The sequence below is a fragment of the Ovis canadensis genome, chromosome 19 (genome assembly GCF_042477335.2).
Source record: "Ovis canadensis isolate MfBH-ARS-UI-01 breed Bighorn chromosome 19, ARS-UI_OviCan_v2, whole genome shotgun sequence".
NCBI classification, from domain to species: domain Eukaryota; kingdom Metazoa; phylum Chordata; class Mammalia; order Artiodactyla; family Bovidae; genus Ovis; species Ovis canadensis.
In genome coordinates, this window is record NC_091263.1 from 67,487,410 (window position 1) to 67,505,105 (window position 17,696).

General features: G+C 46.4%; 1 protein-coding gene across 2 annotated transcripts in view; it reads left to right on the plus strand.

Moving 5' to 3' along the window:
* LRRC2 (leucine rich repeat containing 2) overlaps positions 1-17,696 on the plus strand; it is a 37,649-nt gene that overhangs the window by 1,344 nt on the left and 18,609 nt on the right. For both annotated transcript variants that reach the window (XM_069562285.1, XM_069562286.1), the window contains exons 2-3: positions 8,531-8,674; positions 13,623-13,830. In XM_069562285.1, the coding sequence (XP_069418386.1) occupies positions 8,550-8,674; positions 13,623-13,830 (333 nt within the window). In that variant the 5' untranslated portion in view covers positions 8,531-8,549. The remainder of the gene's footprint in view (positions 1-8,530; positions 8,675-13,622; positions 13,831-17,696) is intronic.

Sequence of the window (17,696 nt, forward strand, 5' to 3'; positions counted from 1 at the left end):
CTATCAGAAAACTCACTCTGTGTGCCAACTCTGGGGTCCAGGCCTTATGTGAGGATGGGAAAGAATTTGTGAGCCACTAAAGACCCCAGTCTGCCATATTATTCTCCCATTGTACCTTGGTCCCACTGGAAGTTCCTGTTGGTTATAGTCATTCCCTTGGATCCAGCAAGGCTGATGATAGGTATTTTCTGCACACAGAGGATACACCTGGATAAACACTATGGAAGGCCTGATGCCGGTCAGTGCAAGGAAGGGTCCCTGGGGGCTCTGAGGGGCAGGTGGGGAGGAGGCAAGCCAGCCCTCTCTCCCTGTGTCTGGTCCAGGTGACCCCTGACACCTTCTCCCTCCTCCCCTGTTTGGTACTGTCCCCCCTCCAAGCCTCTCAGAGGCAGCATCAAGACTGGCTTGGAACCTGAATTGTGGAGTTGGTTGAGTCTCCTCCCAGACTCCCCCAGATCCCCTCCACTCTAAATTCTCTGAGATGAAGCCCTGCCGCCTTCTAGCCCAGTCTGTCATTTGACGAAGAGTGAGAAGACTGGGTGACCCGTAAGCCTCCCTTGCCACCTGGAACCCTGGCCTATGACTCTAAGTGGAGACTAGAGTTCTGGGCCAAAGGACATGTTCTTCCATCACCCCTTGGCTCGGGATAGCGGACGGTTCTGTAAAGTGGTTCTGATATACCTGACTTGGGGAGGGAGCACGGAAAACCATTCAACTAAACCCAGAAGAATAGTCCTTTCCACTCTCTCACAGTCCCTGTGGGACTATCCACCCTCCTCCCAGACATCCTTCAGGGCATCCGTCCCCTTCTGGCTCCCACAGCAGCTCCTTCAGTCTCTGTTGTCGAGTCCACACGCCGCACTGAAATGTATCCCTTTAAACATCTGTTCATCCCTCCAGATTGAGAGCTCAGAGGCAAGGATGTCCATCTTTCTACATTTAATGAGTGTCCCTAAATGTCAGTTATTTAGGGTTCCTGGGAATCAATGAGCAGAAATACACACCAAGTAAACAGGCTGCATACCCAGGGTTTCTGTGTTGAGATTCAGAAGCGGGAGCCTGGCGCCTGTAGCCCTCTCTAGTTCCTGCGTCTGTAGCTGTGTCTGTGACTTAGCGTCAAGGGCTGACTTGAAGGGTCAGGCTCTGAGCCCCAATCTGGAGCCCCTTGGGTGGCAGCTCCTGTCAGTAAACCATGTTTCTGTCAGTCGACGGGCAGATAAAGTATAGTTGAACAAATGGTCGAATGATTCAACTTGTACGATATGCTGTGAAGTAAGTAAGGAACAGTCAGAGACAGAACAGCAGGGGGCTGTGCCTTAGACAAAGAGGCCACGCTAAGGGGAGAACAGCGCTAAGGGGAGAACAGCAGAAGCTGAGTCCAGGGGCGTAGGGGTGGGGGGAGTTGTTTGGACGGGGGAAACGTCTAGGCAGAGGGAGCCACGTGTGCTGTCTGAGGGGGTCGAAGCAGGGTGTGGACAGGCTCTGAGGAGCAGAGCAGTGGGGGCGAGTGGGGGTTCTGGCTGAGGGGAGGTCACGCCAGGGTCTTAATCGGGCCCTGTGAGGAGCTGGGGTCTCCCTCTCAGCCTTCTCTGGAGGACTTGGGCCAGGTGGCAGCATGCTCTGGTTCTCCTCAGATGGTGATGCTCACCACTGTGTATCAAATGGATTGGGCGCGGGTGAGTAGGACGTCAGGAGACCAGCTGTGCGGCTTTTGCACAACTGGGGCCAGATGTGGCATGGATTGGTGGTGAGAAACGCACGCCCTCTAAGACCTACAGGGTAGATTGGATGTGTGTGTGTTTGGGTGTGTGTGTACGTCTTCATAGTGGCTGATCAGGGTGAGGAAACAGCATAGAGAAATGACCTCCAGATAAATATGAAGTCATTGTCAAGCTGGGGAATTAAGGCAGCCAGGGATGGATAGATTCTAGATGAGTAAGTTTGGAGGGAATTGTGTTTCTTTTGAGATATGTGTGAGACGTGGATATGTCAAGGAAGCATAGGCACCAGATGTCACTATAAATTAAGACTGATTTTTATAAGTGCCTCCTTTTTACTATTTTACCATTTATTTATTGCTGTATAAAAATGATCCCAACATTTAAAAGGATAAACATTTGTTTTCCCATATTTTTGAAGGGTCCAAAACCAGGAGTGCCTTAGCTGAATGATTCTGGCTCAGGGTCTCTCATGAAGTCTAGATTTTGGCCAGGGCTACGGTCATCTGGAGGCTTGACGAAGACTTGAGGATTTGCTGCTAAGACAGCTTCCACTCACGTGGCTATTGGCAGGAGTCCTCAGTTTCTCTCACGAAATTTCTCACACGGAATTTCTCCATAGGGCTGCTGAGCACCCTTGGGACATGGTGGCTGGCTTTCCCTAGAGGGAGTGAACTGAGAGAGAGGGTGATAGCTCATGTCAGAAGTCACACACCATCACTTTTACCACATTACAGTCATTAGAAGTGAGTCCATAAGTCCAACCCAAGGTCAAGAAGAGAGGAATTAAGCTCTAGATTTTTAAAAAGAAGAAAGTCGACGCATTTGTGCATGTAATTTAGAGCTCTCACATCCACTAGAACTTTGTGTCCAGGAAAAACAAAGCCATTCAGGGAGCAGAGAGGAGGCCGATTCAGGGCAGGGGAGCAGGTGGCACTCAGTCAGCAGCCTGGGGGAACCAAAGCTGCTCTCTCTTACTGTTCATGAAAGCTGGGGTCGGCAAAGGACCACCCACAGGCTGGGCACAGGGGCACTGCCAGGGCAACGTGAGCCGTGGAGACCAAACTGGAGTAACGCCCTTTTTTCCCGTTCCGCCTAGACTCTCAGCACCTGTCTACCTGGCCAGCCATATCTCAGTGCTGCCCAGGGCCCACACTGGTTGCCATTCACATATTTGAGACTCTACTGCTGGCAACTGCCAGGCCCCAAGCAGTCGACTCTCTGCTCGAGAGTTGGTGAGTTAGGGTTAGGGTGTCACTGACCTTCAGCCTGCTGTCCAGCTTGAGATGAGTGGGAGGGGAAGACACACAGGCATCACTGGGGCAGACAGCGAGGCTGACTGTAGCTGGTCCCCCTCCCCTGCCCCATGTTCGTGGCTTGCCTTTTCCTCTTGGGTCTGTCACTCGCTCTGGTCCTGAGAATGTGTCCAGTGGGCAGCAACTGGGCCGAAGCATAGATGTGAGCTCGTTGCTTGGGCAGGCCCATGCCAGACAAGCAGGAAGACCAGGCATTTTCTCTTTTGTTATATAAGTAGTTTCATAAAATATTTACTATCTTGCCCTTTACTAAAAGTTTGCTGATGCTGATCTTGCAGTAAAGCAAATGGTTTTTCCAGGGAAAAAAAAAAGATTTGTTTCCACTGTGAATCCAACCTTTGAGTGTCTCTGAAGGTTGACATTGTCCCTCAGGGCCTGAAACACTGGAGGGGAGCGAACCTGTCCACACTTTGTACCTGTGTCCTTTTCTGTTGTAGTGAGGGACACAGTGGATCCCTCCTCTCTCACAGTCCCAAGTATTTTCTTCTCTGGAAGGTGCTCCGTGGTTGTAGACACTGTGGCCAAATCTAGGGAGACTTGTTCTCGTGATTTCTGTGCTCACCAGCAGAGAACCGGCATGAGAGTCCTCTTGGAACCACGAATCCTTGCTGTTAAGTTCATTGTGGGCCCAGCCTAAAGCTCTGCCTTCTTATGCTGTCTCAGGAGAGTCTCCTTGGTTGTAGTGTTTTCTCTGAGAGGTTAACGTTTTCTTTGTGTCCAGGGTTTGCAGACTGGACCCTGTAGAGGTTAATTTTTCTCTTCTGCTATGGTGTAGTATTGCTTTTGTTTAGTTGCTCAGTCGTGTCTGACTCTTTGCAACCCCATGGACTGTAGCCTGCCAGGCTCCTCTGTCCATGGGATTCCCCAGGCAAGAATACTGGAATAGGTTACCATTTCCTTCTCCAGGGGATATTCCCGACCTAGGAATAGTGGGTTCTTTACCACTGAGCCACCCGGGAAGCCTTTGGTGTAGTATACTTTGGTGATATTTCTATAGCTCTGCAGAAAGTTCATGCTTAGAAAATTGCATTTTATGTAATTACCTGAAAGAGTGGACTGGATGGAGATCATGGTACAAAGAAGAGATTAGCTTTGTGAATTTGCCAGGGGACTCTGATTCCCCTCAGGCTGCTAAGCAAGTGGCACCTGCGTCCGTCCTTGAATCTGTCTCCTCTCTGGCTCCCCCATCCCCTCCGTGGCTCCAAATGGCTTTTTATCCCTGGATGGAATGACTCATGGGCTCTTGTTGTAAAACCACTCTTCCAGTCTCAGCCCCACCCATGGGGCTATGACCTCCTGGGTTAAGGTCAAACCTGCTCAATTGTCTAGGGGCCCCTGGACTTCAGCCCTGTCCTGCACAGGATGCCAGCAGCTGGGCTGGACCTGGGACTCAGGAGCTGGTGTTCCTCCGCTTCCCAGGATCTCTGCTTGTTACAGTGTAGATCCCCAGCATACACAGTCACCACTTACTGTTCTTAGAGTCTCTAGTTTTCATTATGCACATTTGTAAGCAGAACATCTGACAGGCAAAACTTTGACTTAAATCCTGGAGCATTCTGAACCCCCTTAGTTGAAGGATAGCACCTCTTTTTCTGCTTGGCAGAAAATGAAAATAATGAACATGGTTAGATGACAGTCAGGATAGACTCTTTCCCACCAAAATACTGAGACTAATGTTGGTTTAGTGAAAAGTATTAGTCACTCAGTTGTGTACAACTCTTTGTGACCACATGAACTGTAGCCCACCAAGCTCCTCTGTTCACGGACTTCTCCAAACAAGAATAATGGAGTGGGTTGGCCATTCTCTTCTCCAAGGGATCTTCCTAACCTAGGGACTGAATCTGGGTCTCCCGCATCGCAGGCAGATTCTTTACTGTCTGAGCCACCAGGTTTACAACTATTTAAAAATGTAACACAAAGGCATCAAGAAGAGGCAATCTCTGTAATTCAGGGACTTTAATTACATGTCTCTAAATGCATAGAAATTAATGTACAGATCTAGTTACTTTTTGTGGATTTACTGACCTAAGAAAATTAAAGAAATACCACAAAAGAATCGGAGCCACGACTGGCTGATCTAGAACACACACCCTGGACAGGAAGCGAGTCTTCCAGCTTTAGTGATTCTTGGATGACTGGCTGTCTACACTACTCAAAAGCAGTTCACTTTATTTTGCCCTTGTGGTTTGCTTTTATTTGTAGACTTGGATTATGTGCAGAGATTTCCTCAAAGAAACTAGGCCGCCTGATTCTTTCTCTTTTAACAAGTATTCTCCATTACTGGCTATAGTCTTTAATTTCTTATTTTCAAGCTGATGCTTGGCATTCCTTTATGAAAGCTTTTTTGTCAAAAGTCAAAGCCTTAAGACTTTTGCAGCTTAGGGGAATTCCCTAGTGGTCTAGTGGTTAGGATTCTGTGCTTTCACTGCAGAAGATGTGGGTTCAATCCCTGGTTGGGGAACTAAGATACCACAAGCCACAAGGTGTGGCTTTAAAAAAAAAAAAAAAGTGCTCCTGAGCTAAAGGTAACAGAGTAAGGAAAGCGGTGAAAGGAAAATTAAATGCAGAGATTTCTGGTTTGGAGTAAGATGGAACAGGCAGATGCTTTACTGTCTGAGTCAGCAGGGAAGCCCAAGATGAGCAAGCACACTTAACCCATCCCTCCCCCTAAACGCAGCTTTAAAACCAGGACATACTGCACAGAACAGCAATATGAAGTCTCTGAAAAGTAGACAGTTGCAAGAGAAGAAGGGAAGGACACCAGGATTCAAAGTAGCACAGAACCTATGGTCTCTTCCCCATTTTTCCCGCTCAAGTATTCCCCAGCCTGGACTCAAGGCAGCCTGAAACCCAGAATTGAAGACAAAGTACTTAATTTTTCTCCAGGAGTGAGAATGGGGCTCCCAGTGCTCAGAGACTGGGGGGTAAATCCCTCTCTTTTACCTTTTTCTTTTCTCCACTCTCTCATGCCTCAGCCTGCATAGGATTGTGTAGCAGGAGCTGTGAAGGGCGTTGGGGAGAAGATGGGTGGTGGAGGATGTCAGTCACCCAGACTATGAGAGAGAGGATCCTTCCTCGCTGATCGGAGAAACTGCGGTCCCCAGAGTTTTCGCCCTCACTGTCCTCCTGCTGCTTGAACCTGTACAGTCGTAGGACATGCACGGTGAAGCAGGGCAGCTGAAGTCTCAGGTCTCCAACCAGAGGACTAAAAAGTGAGCCCCAGGAATCTGGAAGGACCAGAGAGATCACCAAGAGGGAGGGTATCTGGAGAACAACTCTGAAAGGTTGCTTATGAACTCCTGGGCTCATCCCCAAGCTGCGCCTCTTTGGATCTGACCCTAAACAGCATGTCCAAGTCTGTTAGAACCGACCACCAGGATGGACCATCACACCGTCCCAGGTGGCCACTAGGTGGCACCCGTGGAGCAGCTGAATAGTGCTGCCAAGTCAAGAGGGATCTGTTGCGTGAATCCCAACCTCAGGGAGCAGGTTGGAATTCGAGGTCTGAACCCAACCAAACTGATCACCTGCTGTGTGAGCTATCACCTTATTGCCTCTCAGCCCAGAGTGCATCCTTCAGTGTGTGAATTCTGTGGTGTACGATGGAATTCCTCTAAGTATTTGTCCTCTGACGTGAACATCATGTTAACCTTTCTCTGGAGGGAACACTGCAGGGACCGTGTAGTAGGAAGAGGTTTCCTGCTTTTCTCGTGGTGGGTGGCCTACAAGACGAGAGGAAGTTTTTTTTTGCAAATCATACATCTGGCAAAGGACCAGTATCTGGAATATGTAAAGAACTGCCACAACTCAACAATAAAAAGACAAACAGCCCAATTTAAAAAAATGAGCAGAGAATCTGAATAGCCATTTCTCCCGAGAAGGTATACAAATGGCCAATAAGCACATAAAAAGATGTTCAGCATCATTAGCTACCAGGGAAATGCAAACCACAAGACTCCCTTCACACCCACTGCGATGGCTGTGATACAAAGGGAGATAGTAACCATGTCAGTGAGTATGTGGAGCTACTGGGACCCTGAGACACTGCAGATGGGAATGTGAAATGGTGCAAGTGCTTTGGAAAACAGCCTGGCAGTTCCTGAAAAAGTTAAACATAGAATTGACATATGACTCTCCAGTTCTACTCCTAGGTATTTACCCAAGAGAACTGAAAACATATGTCCACACGAAAACTTGCACCATTTGCACCTTTGTGAAAAATTCCCTTTAGGTAAAAGAGTTTCAAGGGAGACAAAAGACAGTCCCAGATGTCAGAAAGGAAAGAAGGGAATCAGTTGAGGTCAGTATTTTCAGCTCTTCAGACTAAACTCACGGACCTCAAATGTTCAGCTGCACAAACATAAGCCAATTCTCCCACTCATATTGGCAAGCCATTTGTGGAGAGCACAAACTTGAGGCAGAAGAGGAAATATTTGGTTTCGTATCCTCACACTGCTATTTAAAAGTGTCTGGAATTGGAACAGAGAGTATTCACAGTCATACTATTTGCCAGCTGATGCTCTGTGTATTTTGCAGATCAGGAAATGGATTTAGCCAGATTTCAATGCTGTAGGTAGGGGAAGTTTAAAACAATATCTAGAAACTTGTGTTACTTCAATAAGGGAGAAAGCATACCTTAATGGGATGAATATTGAAATGTACTTTTGATCTTTCTTTCTTTCTTTTTTCTTTTTTTTTTTACAGTGAGCAAATAATTACTTAAACAGTAAAGATGAGGTGGGAAAATAAAAAGAAGAGAGAAATGTCATTGAGTGGGCTGAGAGTGAGGCAACCTGGGTATAAATCTTTTATTCACTCTCATTCACTCACTTATTATTTCAATAAATATTTATGGAGAGCCTACTATGTGCCAGGTGCCATGCTTGGTCTCACCAAGAGGTGATGACCAAGATGTACCTGTGTCTGAATTTTCTTGCATTTAGAAAACCACATAAACAGAGATCAGCAGCTTGTGAGGGTTCAGGTCACAGGGAAAACCTACAGGACAAGTGCCTAGGCTGTGTGGTTAGTCCCAGGCAGGAAAGTGCTCAGTGGGGTTTGGTACAATGCTTGGTTTGTTACTTAATGGTGGTTGGTGTTTAGCCTCAGATAACTGGCATGTGTGTTTTAATTAATTCATCAAATTTATCTTTGAGCATATTACAATGTATTTAGAAGGTCAGATTCTAATAAATTTAATAGAATGTGGAACCATGAAGCTTGAGGAATACCCAGGGGGCTTTGGGAACCCATGTTTAGCTGAGGGGTAAAGAGATAAGTGTGACGTTCTAGAGGAGACGACCTCAGTTGAGTGCTGAAGTTTGACTTACAGACAAGAGTCCCCTCAGACCTTAAGGACATTAGAAATTGCCATTCTGGAAGCAACAGGGCATTTCATCATTAGCGATAAAATTGATTCACTCATATTTTAAAGTTCAAGTTAAAACTGTTTTCTTCTCTGTGTGTATGAAGCTGACATATATGTTTCTTAAACAGGCAATTTCATGCTTCCAAAATGGGACATAAAGTGGTCGTATTCGACATTTCTGTCGTCAGAGCCTTGTGGGAAACTCGTGTCAAGAAGCACAAAGCCTGGCAGAAGAAGGAGGCAGAAAGGCTTGAGAAAAGCGCTCTGGAAAAGTATGTGTTCTCTGTACTTGCTTTGCACTGTCTTCAGCGATTGGGAGGCTGCAGTTATGCTGTGGAGGGGGTCCTCTCCTCTGAGATTTCTCCCTGTCAGTGACATGTGCTCAATGGACTTCAGAGTCTGTTGCCCACAATGAACGTTTGATTCCTATAACAGTAGCGCACATAGCTATAAAGACCCACACAGATTGCAGGCACCGTGCTGGCCATGGAAAGACAGCAGTGACACGATAAATGTCTCCTTAGTAAATTTCGAGAAGACTGCTCACCTCACCTCAGCAGGCTGTCTGATGCTCTCCCCCTGTGCGGCCACGTGAGGGCTGCTGTCTGTCCTGCACTCAGCCCTCCCCTGTTGAGCTGAACACTAGATAAGATTCATTGCGTCTATGCCGTGTTTACCTGGATTGGAATGATGTGGTTTGACTGCTATGACACACTCATGAAGTATGAGTAAAAGAGAGTTATTGTGTATGTGAAAACTAAGTTGAATGCTTTGGAAAAACTACGTGTGTGATCAGTCTGAACCACACAATTGAATTAACACTGTGCAAGACGGATACAAGTACAGTGAGCTAGAAAGCGTGCACGTTCAGGTGGCTTTGCACATCTGTAATTTTTACTCCTTGTGAAGAAACTCAAAGTAGAAGTCTCGGATGATGTGTTATGGGTGTGGTTTATATAAGAAGGGCAGAGTGGGATTCTGATTGCAGATTCATCCTCAAAGGCAGTTCATGACTGCCGTATCAAGTTGGCAAATGGTGACACATGTTGATGCTTTAGGATAAAATCAAAATGTGTAGGATGTAAATGTCTCTTTTTTCTTGGTTCTCCACTTCTCTGAACTATTTCGACCAAGCAAATACTTATTCTGATCATGCTGGATAATGAAGCGGCTGCTGGTAAACATCAGTGCGAGGGGCTCTGTTACCTCAGTTCAAGGTGTTTCATTTTGTAATACAGTATTTGTCCCAACACTTAAATGTTATAGGTAGAGATAAAATAGAGAACATCATTCTACGTGAATGAAATTCAGTCGTTTAGAGGGAGAGCTAAAGACGCTATTTGTTAGGCTTTAAGTGAGGAATTTTTCGTCCAATGAGGCTATTGCCATCTAGGCTAAGACTGTGGGCTCATTTCCTCAGGAAAGAGTTTTTATTTGCACATTTACTGATTTAATTAGTAGAGTCCTAATGACATTATTTTGTATGTTTATATTGTATTTGAAATTCTACCAAAATTGACTCAAGGGGAAGATTTTTCAGTTACATGGGTGATGGAATATAAAGACAATGGCATTTTATTTATGTTAGTTACTCTCAAGGAAGAGAATGGCATTGTAAAAATAGTTTATATTCTCGTTGTGACTTTCCTCTCATTAGGTTTCAAAGGGACTAAGAGATAAACATTTAAAAAAGAAATCCAAAGAAGATTTCGTATTTAAGTATTTTTAAAGTCGCATTTCTGATTTCCTTTTTTTCTCTGTTCTATGTTGACTACCAAGACATGTGAAATAGTCGCATCAATTTGTAATTTGTGATATAGGAAAGATGTATTGGGTAGGACTGAATGGGTATCTTTTCATTGCATTGCCAGAATCTAATTTCAGGTTCAGTCTAAGAACTGAAGAAGGAAAAATAAGAAACATTTGTCTGAAAAGTGCTCAGTGACTAGAAGACCTTGCTGTGGCTGTGCTGTTGGCTGTGAAATTTCTGGAGGACTTCTTCTATTAGTTCAACCAGTATCTTGTATCTAGGGTCTGGCCTGAATCCCCGACTACTATTAGAGCTAGAGCTACAGGCAAATATTTAAGTTCATGTTTATCAGATGGTATTAAAATATTTAAATTATACTGAAAAACTAATAATGAAAAGCAAATCACCCCAAGCCCCTGCTAGTATTTCCCAGAGGAGTCCACTTCTAACTTTTTTCAGCATTTTATTCTGGTATTAAGTTCCTATCTCTCCATGAGCTGGTATTTTTAAATGTATCTGTTTTATTACATTGTTGGTGCAGTGGTAAGGAATCTGCCTGCCAATGAGGGAGATGCAGGAGATGTGGGTTTGATCCCTGGGTTGGGAAGATCCTCTGGAGTCGGAAATGGCAACCCACTCCAGTATTCTTGCTTGGAAAACTCCATGGACGGAGGAGTCTGGCAGGCTATAATCCATGGGGTCACAAAGAGTTGGAGATGACTGAGCACGCACGACATTATTTGTAGACTTCATATATAGATCCCGAAGCACTGGCTAGTTGATTACCCAGTGCTATCCTCCAGCTCAGCTCCCTGTGACTAAGACCTTCGTAGTAGTGTGCTAGCCAATGCCATCAGCAAGATAGTTTTCTCAAATGCTCCTGTTCTCCTAGATGAATGACACAGCATGAAACTCCACTGATACCTGAAGTGGTTTCTGAAGAGCAAAAAGTCTGATTAAGGGGGAAACATTTGCATAGTCCTGGGGAACCAGCCCTGCAGAGATAAGGGACCAAGAACTCCAAGCAGCCATAATAGCAAGTGCAAACACCCTCAGGCAGGGGTTTGTCTGGGTGGTTCAGGGAAGAGCCAGGAGGCTAGAGTGTCTGGGCCAGAAAAAGTAAGGGAGGGAGCAGAAGTGGATGAGGTCAGACAGGCAAGGGGAGGGCACAGACCTGCAGGGCCTTAGGCCATAGTGAGACAACTGCTTTATTGGGTGAAACAAGAAACCAGTGAAAGATACGGCCAGAAGCATGACGTGGTGTGGTTGACACTGCCACAGGTCCACTCAAAATGCTGGATGAATGTAGACTGTCAGGGGGCAAGAGTGTTCCCTGCTTAAAGATGCTGGTGACTTGGACCAGGATGGGAGTAGTTAAGATGGTGAGGAGTGGCCAGATTCTGGTAAAAATGACCTTATTTGCTGATGGGCTTGATGTGAGATATAAAAGAAAGCACAGAGTCAAAGATGACCCTGAGGTTTGGGGTCAGAGCACCTGGGAAGTCTTTTTATTAAAATGGAGTAAGAAGCAAGTTTAGCAGGTAGACATAGGAGTTTGGGTTGGAACTTGTCGAGTTTGGGATGCTTTTTACTTATTCAGGTGGAGATGTTGGGAGGCAAGGAGGCTGGATTCATTGAGGACGCCTTGGCTGGAATGATATAATTGGGCCTCGTCAGCATATAGATGTATTAAATGCCAAGAGGCAAGGATGTCTGCAGACAAGGATGATCTGTATTGCTATCAATTTTCTACAAGTTCACGTCAATCCCTGCCAAGTTGTAAAATAGCTTAGCCTAGTCAATGACAAAGCTGCATACCCCTATAGGATTGGATAAAATCCAGCAGGGCTCTGGCATTCCACGTATCTACCAGTATCTACCAGTCTCTTGCTTTCTTGAGCCTTCCTTTTTTTTTTTTTTTTTTCCTTACAATTGACAGTGTTTGGTAGTTAGGGAAAATCCCTGCCCTCAGAGATGTTCCCACGCCAGACTCTTTGCTCTGTTCCTGCCCCTGCTGACCCCTTGGCTCCTGGGCTTGCCTGAGACCCCAGAGCCGGCTGTGATTCTAGTGCTTTCTCCTTCAGGTACCACTTGAGAGTCTCCATGCTAGGACTGACCCTCCACTACAGGGTTTTTGTCTGTTTGTTCACTCAGTGTTTGTCTGCCTTGGGTCATGTAGAGACCAGGGCTGCAGTTGCAGCCTGTTTCTGAAACAGCCCCCTTTTTAAGCCCGGGACCCCGCCTGCCACCAAGTCCCTGAGTTGGGCTAAGAACGGCCCAGATGCCTTCCTGAATGTCTTTTGCACCAAGTTCCTATCCAAGGCGGGCTACTTGTTTTGAGACAGTGTCTCTGTGTGATGGATTTGAAGGACAGCCACATCAAACCTTGTTTTGTATCACACAGATTAACCTATTAAATGCTCCAAGCAGATATAAAATCTCTAAATGGAGAAAGACCCCCCCCAGGTGCCCAACACTGTTCTAATGACCGTGTGGGCATCAGAAGGGCAGTGAGATGTAGTCCATCGTCATGGAGCTTATGACCAAGCTGGAGGACGAAGAAAACTATAAAGTGATAGGTTAGAGAAGTATTCTGGCCTAGAGAATTCCATGGACTGTATAGTCCATGGGGTCGTAAAGAGTCGGACACGACTGAGGGACTTTCACTTTAGGGAGGTAGAAACGAGAAGGTACTGGGAGTAATGGGGAGGCTGAGGAGTCCTGGGCCAGTTCCAGTGTCTGACTGAAACTGGGGTTTATGAATAACAGGTTCATTTGTAGGAGTGAAGTTTTCCAAGGTGGCTGGTGGTAGACCTTCTAAAGTTATATTTTATAAATTGGGGCTGTCTATATATTTCTATCCATATGCTCCTGTGTGCATGCTAAGTTGCTTGAATCATGTCTGACTCTGTGCGACCCAATGGACTGCAGCCCTCCAGGCTCCGTGGGATTCTCCAGGGAAGAATACTGGAGTGGGTTGCCATACCCTTCTCCAGGGGATCTTCCCAACCCGGGGATCTAACCCGGGTCTCTTCAGGCAGGTTCTTTACCACTAGCGCCACCTGGGTTGATGGCTCCTGGAAGATCAGCAAATTCCTGCGTTTTTAAAAGTTGCATTTAAAAATAAATTGGGGTTGGCACCTTATAATATCAAAAGATATTGTAATTAGTCAAAGGAATAGGTAATTTTGGTTAAAATTTCAGCCGTGTAACTCCTTGTATTTTTAGTCAGATTTGCTAATAATTCGCAACTCTGAAAGTTTAAGATTCCTACCCACTTCCCACCCCCCAGATCCCCTACTGCAGAGGAAACTGGAAAGGAGGGGCGGGGAGAGGGGGCGGAAGGGGAGGGAAGGGCTTGTCTCCGGCTGCTGGGAAACTGCACGTGATGAGAAGGACTGCGCATGCGCCCAGGTGGCCTGCTCGACTTCTCCAGGCAGGTGACCGCGACCTCTGCCGCCCCGTTTTAGGATAAAGGAGGAGTGGAACTTCGTGGCCGAGTGCAGGAGGAAAGGCATTCCCCAGGCCGAGTACTGCAAGAACGGCTTCGTAGACACCAGCGTGAGGCTGCTGGAACGGATCGAAAGGCGCTCTCTAGCTGTGCAGAGCTTGCTTTCCAAGGAGAGAGACAAACGGAGCAGTGAGTTTGTGTTTGAACTTTCCGGCGATCACTGGAAGGTGAGTCCACGCGCTCCTGTCCCCGCAGCAAGTGGAGGCTGGTGCCGCGCTGCGGCCGACGTCTGCTGCTTAGGCTGAGCTCAGGGCATTGACCTTGGTCCAGCGGGCGCTCTCGTCTTTAGAGAGGTTTTTCTCTGGATACGGAGGATCCCTTGCCTGCTGTAAGCTGAGTTCCTGCATCTTTTCTGCGGTGTAAGACTGTGTAGTCCTGAAAAGAGCAGCGGGATCCCCTTGGGTCTCTGTGAGGGACTGGGACCTCAGCGGCTCCCCAGGCTGGCGCAAGTCTTTAAAATGCCTGATTCTACCATCTTTCCCCACTGACATTAAAAAAGAATTCTTTGCCTTTCTTTCTGTTTTTTTTTTTTTTTTTTTTTTTTTTTAAATTTAAAAACCCTGAGCATGTAACCTGCCTAACACTCCTCTGACTTTGCTGACTTGTCACAGAGTGCGGGGCTGCAAAGGAATTTTGCAGTCAGATTTTCTCTGAGATTCTGAGACCAAGGCAGAGGTGTCTTCTCTTTCTTTCATCAAGTGTGTATGGGTCCTTCCTGCTTCCATTCCGCCAGCGTTGCTGCTTGACTTGGAGAGGCTGCCTGTGGTCTGACAGTTCCTGGTTGAGGCAGCACCTGGGGTGGGTATGCATGGGGTAAGGGAATGAGCTCAGGCTCTCTTCCCTTCAGTGGGACAGGCTTCTCTGGACCTGCCCTCCATCTCTCTGTATGCCACTGTTTTGTGGCCGAAAGGCCTCTGGACCGGAAACCGAGTATTTGGGGGTGATCCTTTATTGGCCCCCGTGACCTGAGGCAGTTTACTCCACTTGCACGCATTTCACCTCCTTCTCTGTCAAATGGTGCTGCTGCTTGCCTTGATCCCCTCTGAGGGCCCTGATGAGCCGATACTCTGTGACACTGACCCACTAGCAACACATCCCTATAAAAATGGGAGAGACTATGACTGAAACCTCTTCAGGGGCCTTTCTCCTGCGTCCCCATCACTGAGATCAGTGCCGCCTTTTCTGGGGCAAGAAGGAGGGCCTGTCTGGATTTCTAATTAAATATCACTGATAAATCATTCTCAGGTACCATCATCAGACCTGACCCCAGACCCCTGAGGAACCTGCTGAGTCCCCTTGGCTCACAGCACCTTTGGAAAACCACTTTACAGAGCATTTAGTGAGTGCCCGGTGTGGTAAGGGGATAGGAAGAGGGTTAAGAGCCAGGTGGCTCAGGACACTCCAGGGTGAACCCTGTGGACAGTGTCTTCATTACTTACAGTCTTTCCATCCCCTCCACTCTGCTCCCTGAGCTGGTACCCTATCCTCACTGGTACTCGCCCCAGGAGAGACTCTGGGGCCTCCAGCATTCATCAGTATGAATTTCAGTTGCTGTTTTCCCTCCCCAGAGAGATTTGTGTTTCAGTCTTGCCTCTATGTAAGGAGTGATAAGCTCCATTAAGGGATTTTCACCACGAGTATTAGAGTGCTTATGGCAGCGAGGGAGTTCTGGCCTCTAGCATCACTCCAGGCAGCAGGCCTGGTCCCTGCAGGAGGCCAGCATGGGATGGAGCTTCTGGGGCTTTGGGGACTAGGTGGGGAGAGCTCGCCTGGAGTCCCTTAGAGCTGGCTGTGGGGCTGTGATCTGTGACTAAAGGTACCTATTTAGAGGTGGTACTAGGGGGCTAGTCATTCTTTGCGAGCTGGAAGCACCCAGGCCCTGGGCCCTGCTCTTTCAGGAAGATTTCTCCAACTTTATTCAACATGTCTTCAATAGAAGATTTCACTTCTGCTGTCTGTCAGGTTTTCAGTTTTCAAGAACTCTCTGTTTTGTGAATGCATGCATCCTGTGATGTGGCTTTATTTTTCTACTTTTATAGACATTATAAAATTTAAGATAACTTAAAATTTTTTTCCCTGTTTTCATGGGGCTTAAAATTTTTAAAATTTATTTGGTTTTGGTTGCACTGGATCTTCATTGCTGCGAGTTCAGTTCAGTTCAGTTGCTCAGTCATGTCTGACTCTTCGCGACCCCATGAGTCACAGCACACCAGGCCTCCTTGTCCATCACCATCTCCCGGAGCTCACTCAGACTCACGTCCATCAAGTCCGTGATGCTATCCAGCCATCTCATCCTGGGTCGTCCCCTTCTGCTCCTGTCCACAATCCCTCCCAGCATCAGAGTCTTTTCCAATGAGTCAACTCTTCGCATGAGGTGGCCAAAGTACTGGAGCTTCAGCTTCAGCATCATTCCTTCCAAAGAAATCCCAGGGCTGATCTCCTTCAGAATGGACTGGTTGGATCTCCTTGCAGTCCAAGGGACCCTCAAGAGTCTTCTCCAACACCGCAGTTCAAACGCATCAATTCTTCAGTGCTCAGCCTTCTTCAGAGTCCAACTCTCACATCCATACATGACCACAGGAAAAACCATAGCCTTGACTAGACGGACCTTAGTTGGCAAAGTAATGTCTCTGCTTTTGAATATACTATCTAGGTTGGTCATAACTTTTCTTCCAAGGAGTAAGCACCTTTTAATTTCATGGCTGCAGTCACCATCTGCAGTGATTTTGGAGCCCAAAAAAATAAAGTCTGACACTGTTTCTACTGTTTCCCCATCTATTTGCCATGAAGTGATGGGACCAGATGCCATGATCTTCGTTTTCTGAATGTTGAGCTTTAAGCCAACTTTTTCACTCTCTTCTTTCACTTTCATCAAGAGGCTTTTTAGTTCCTCTTCACTTTCTGCCGTAAGGGTGGTGTCATCTGCATATCTGAGGTTATTGATATTTCTCCCGGCAATCTTGATTCCAGCTTGTGCTTCTTCCAGTCCAGCGTTTCTCATGATATACTCTGCATATAAGTTAAATAAGCAGGGTGACAATATATAGCCTTCACTTACTCTTTTTCCAATTTGGAACCAGTGTGTTGTTCCATGTCCAGTTCTAACTATTGCTTCCTGACCTGTATACAGATTTCTCAAGAGGCAGGTCAGGTGGTCTGGTATTCCCATCTCTTTCAGAATTTTCCACAGTTTATTGTGATCCACATAGTCAAAGGCTTTGGCATAGTCAATCAAGCAGAAATTGATGTTTTTCTGGAACTCTCTTGCTTTTTCCATGATCCAGCAGATGTTGGCAATTTGATCTCTGGTTCTTCTGCCTTTTCTAAAACCAGCTTGAACATCTGGAAATTCACAGTTCACGTATTGCTGAAGCCTAGCTTGGAGAATTTTGAGCATTACTTTACTAGCGTGTGAGATGAGTGCAATTGTGCAGTAGTTTCAGCATTCTTTGGCATTGCCTTTCTTTGGGATTGGAATGAAAACTGACCTTTTCCAGTCCTGTGGCCACTGCTGAGTCTTCCAAATTTGCTGGCATATTGAGTGCAGCACTTTCACAGCATCATCTTTCAGGATTTGAAATAGCTCAACTGAAATTCCATCATCTCCACTAGCTTTGTTTGTAGTGATGCTTCCTAAGGCCCACTTGACTTCACATTCCAGGATGTCTGGCTCTAGGTGAGTGATCACAACATCGTGATTATCCGGGTCATGAAGATCTTTTTTGTACAGTTCTTCTGTGTATTATTGCCACCTCTTAATATCTTCTGTTGCTGTTAGGTCCCTAAGAAGTTCAGGTTGTGTCTTTTTGTTCCTGCTGCTGACCTAAGACTAAGCAAGTCAGGAGGCGCTGGGTTACCATCTTTCAGCTTTCTAGCTACTAAGACTTTGTTGCTACTGCCTCTGTTCTCTTTCTCTTTGCCCTCTTGTAAGGTTTATGCTTTCAAAAAGGAATTCTTTTACTGTCTTTTTTCACAGAGAGGAGCAAAAGTATATGTGTGTGTTCAACCTGCCATCTTTGCCCTGTTCCTTTTA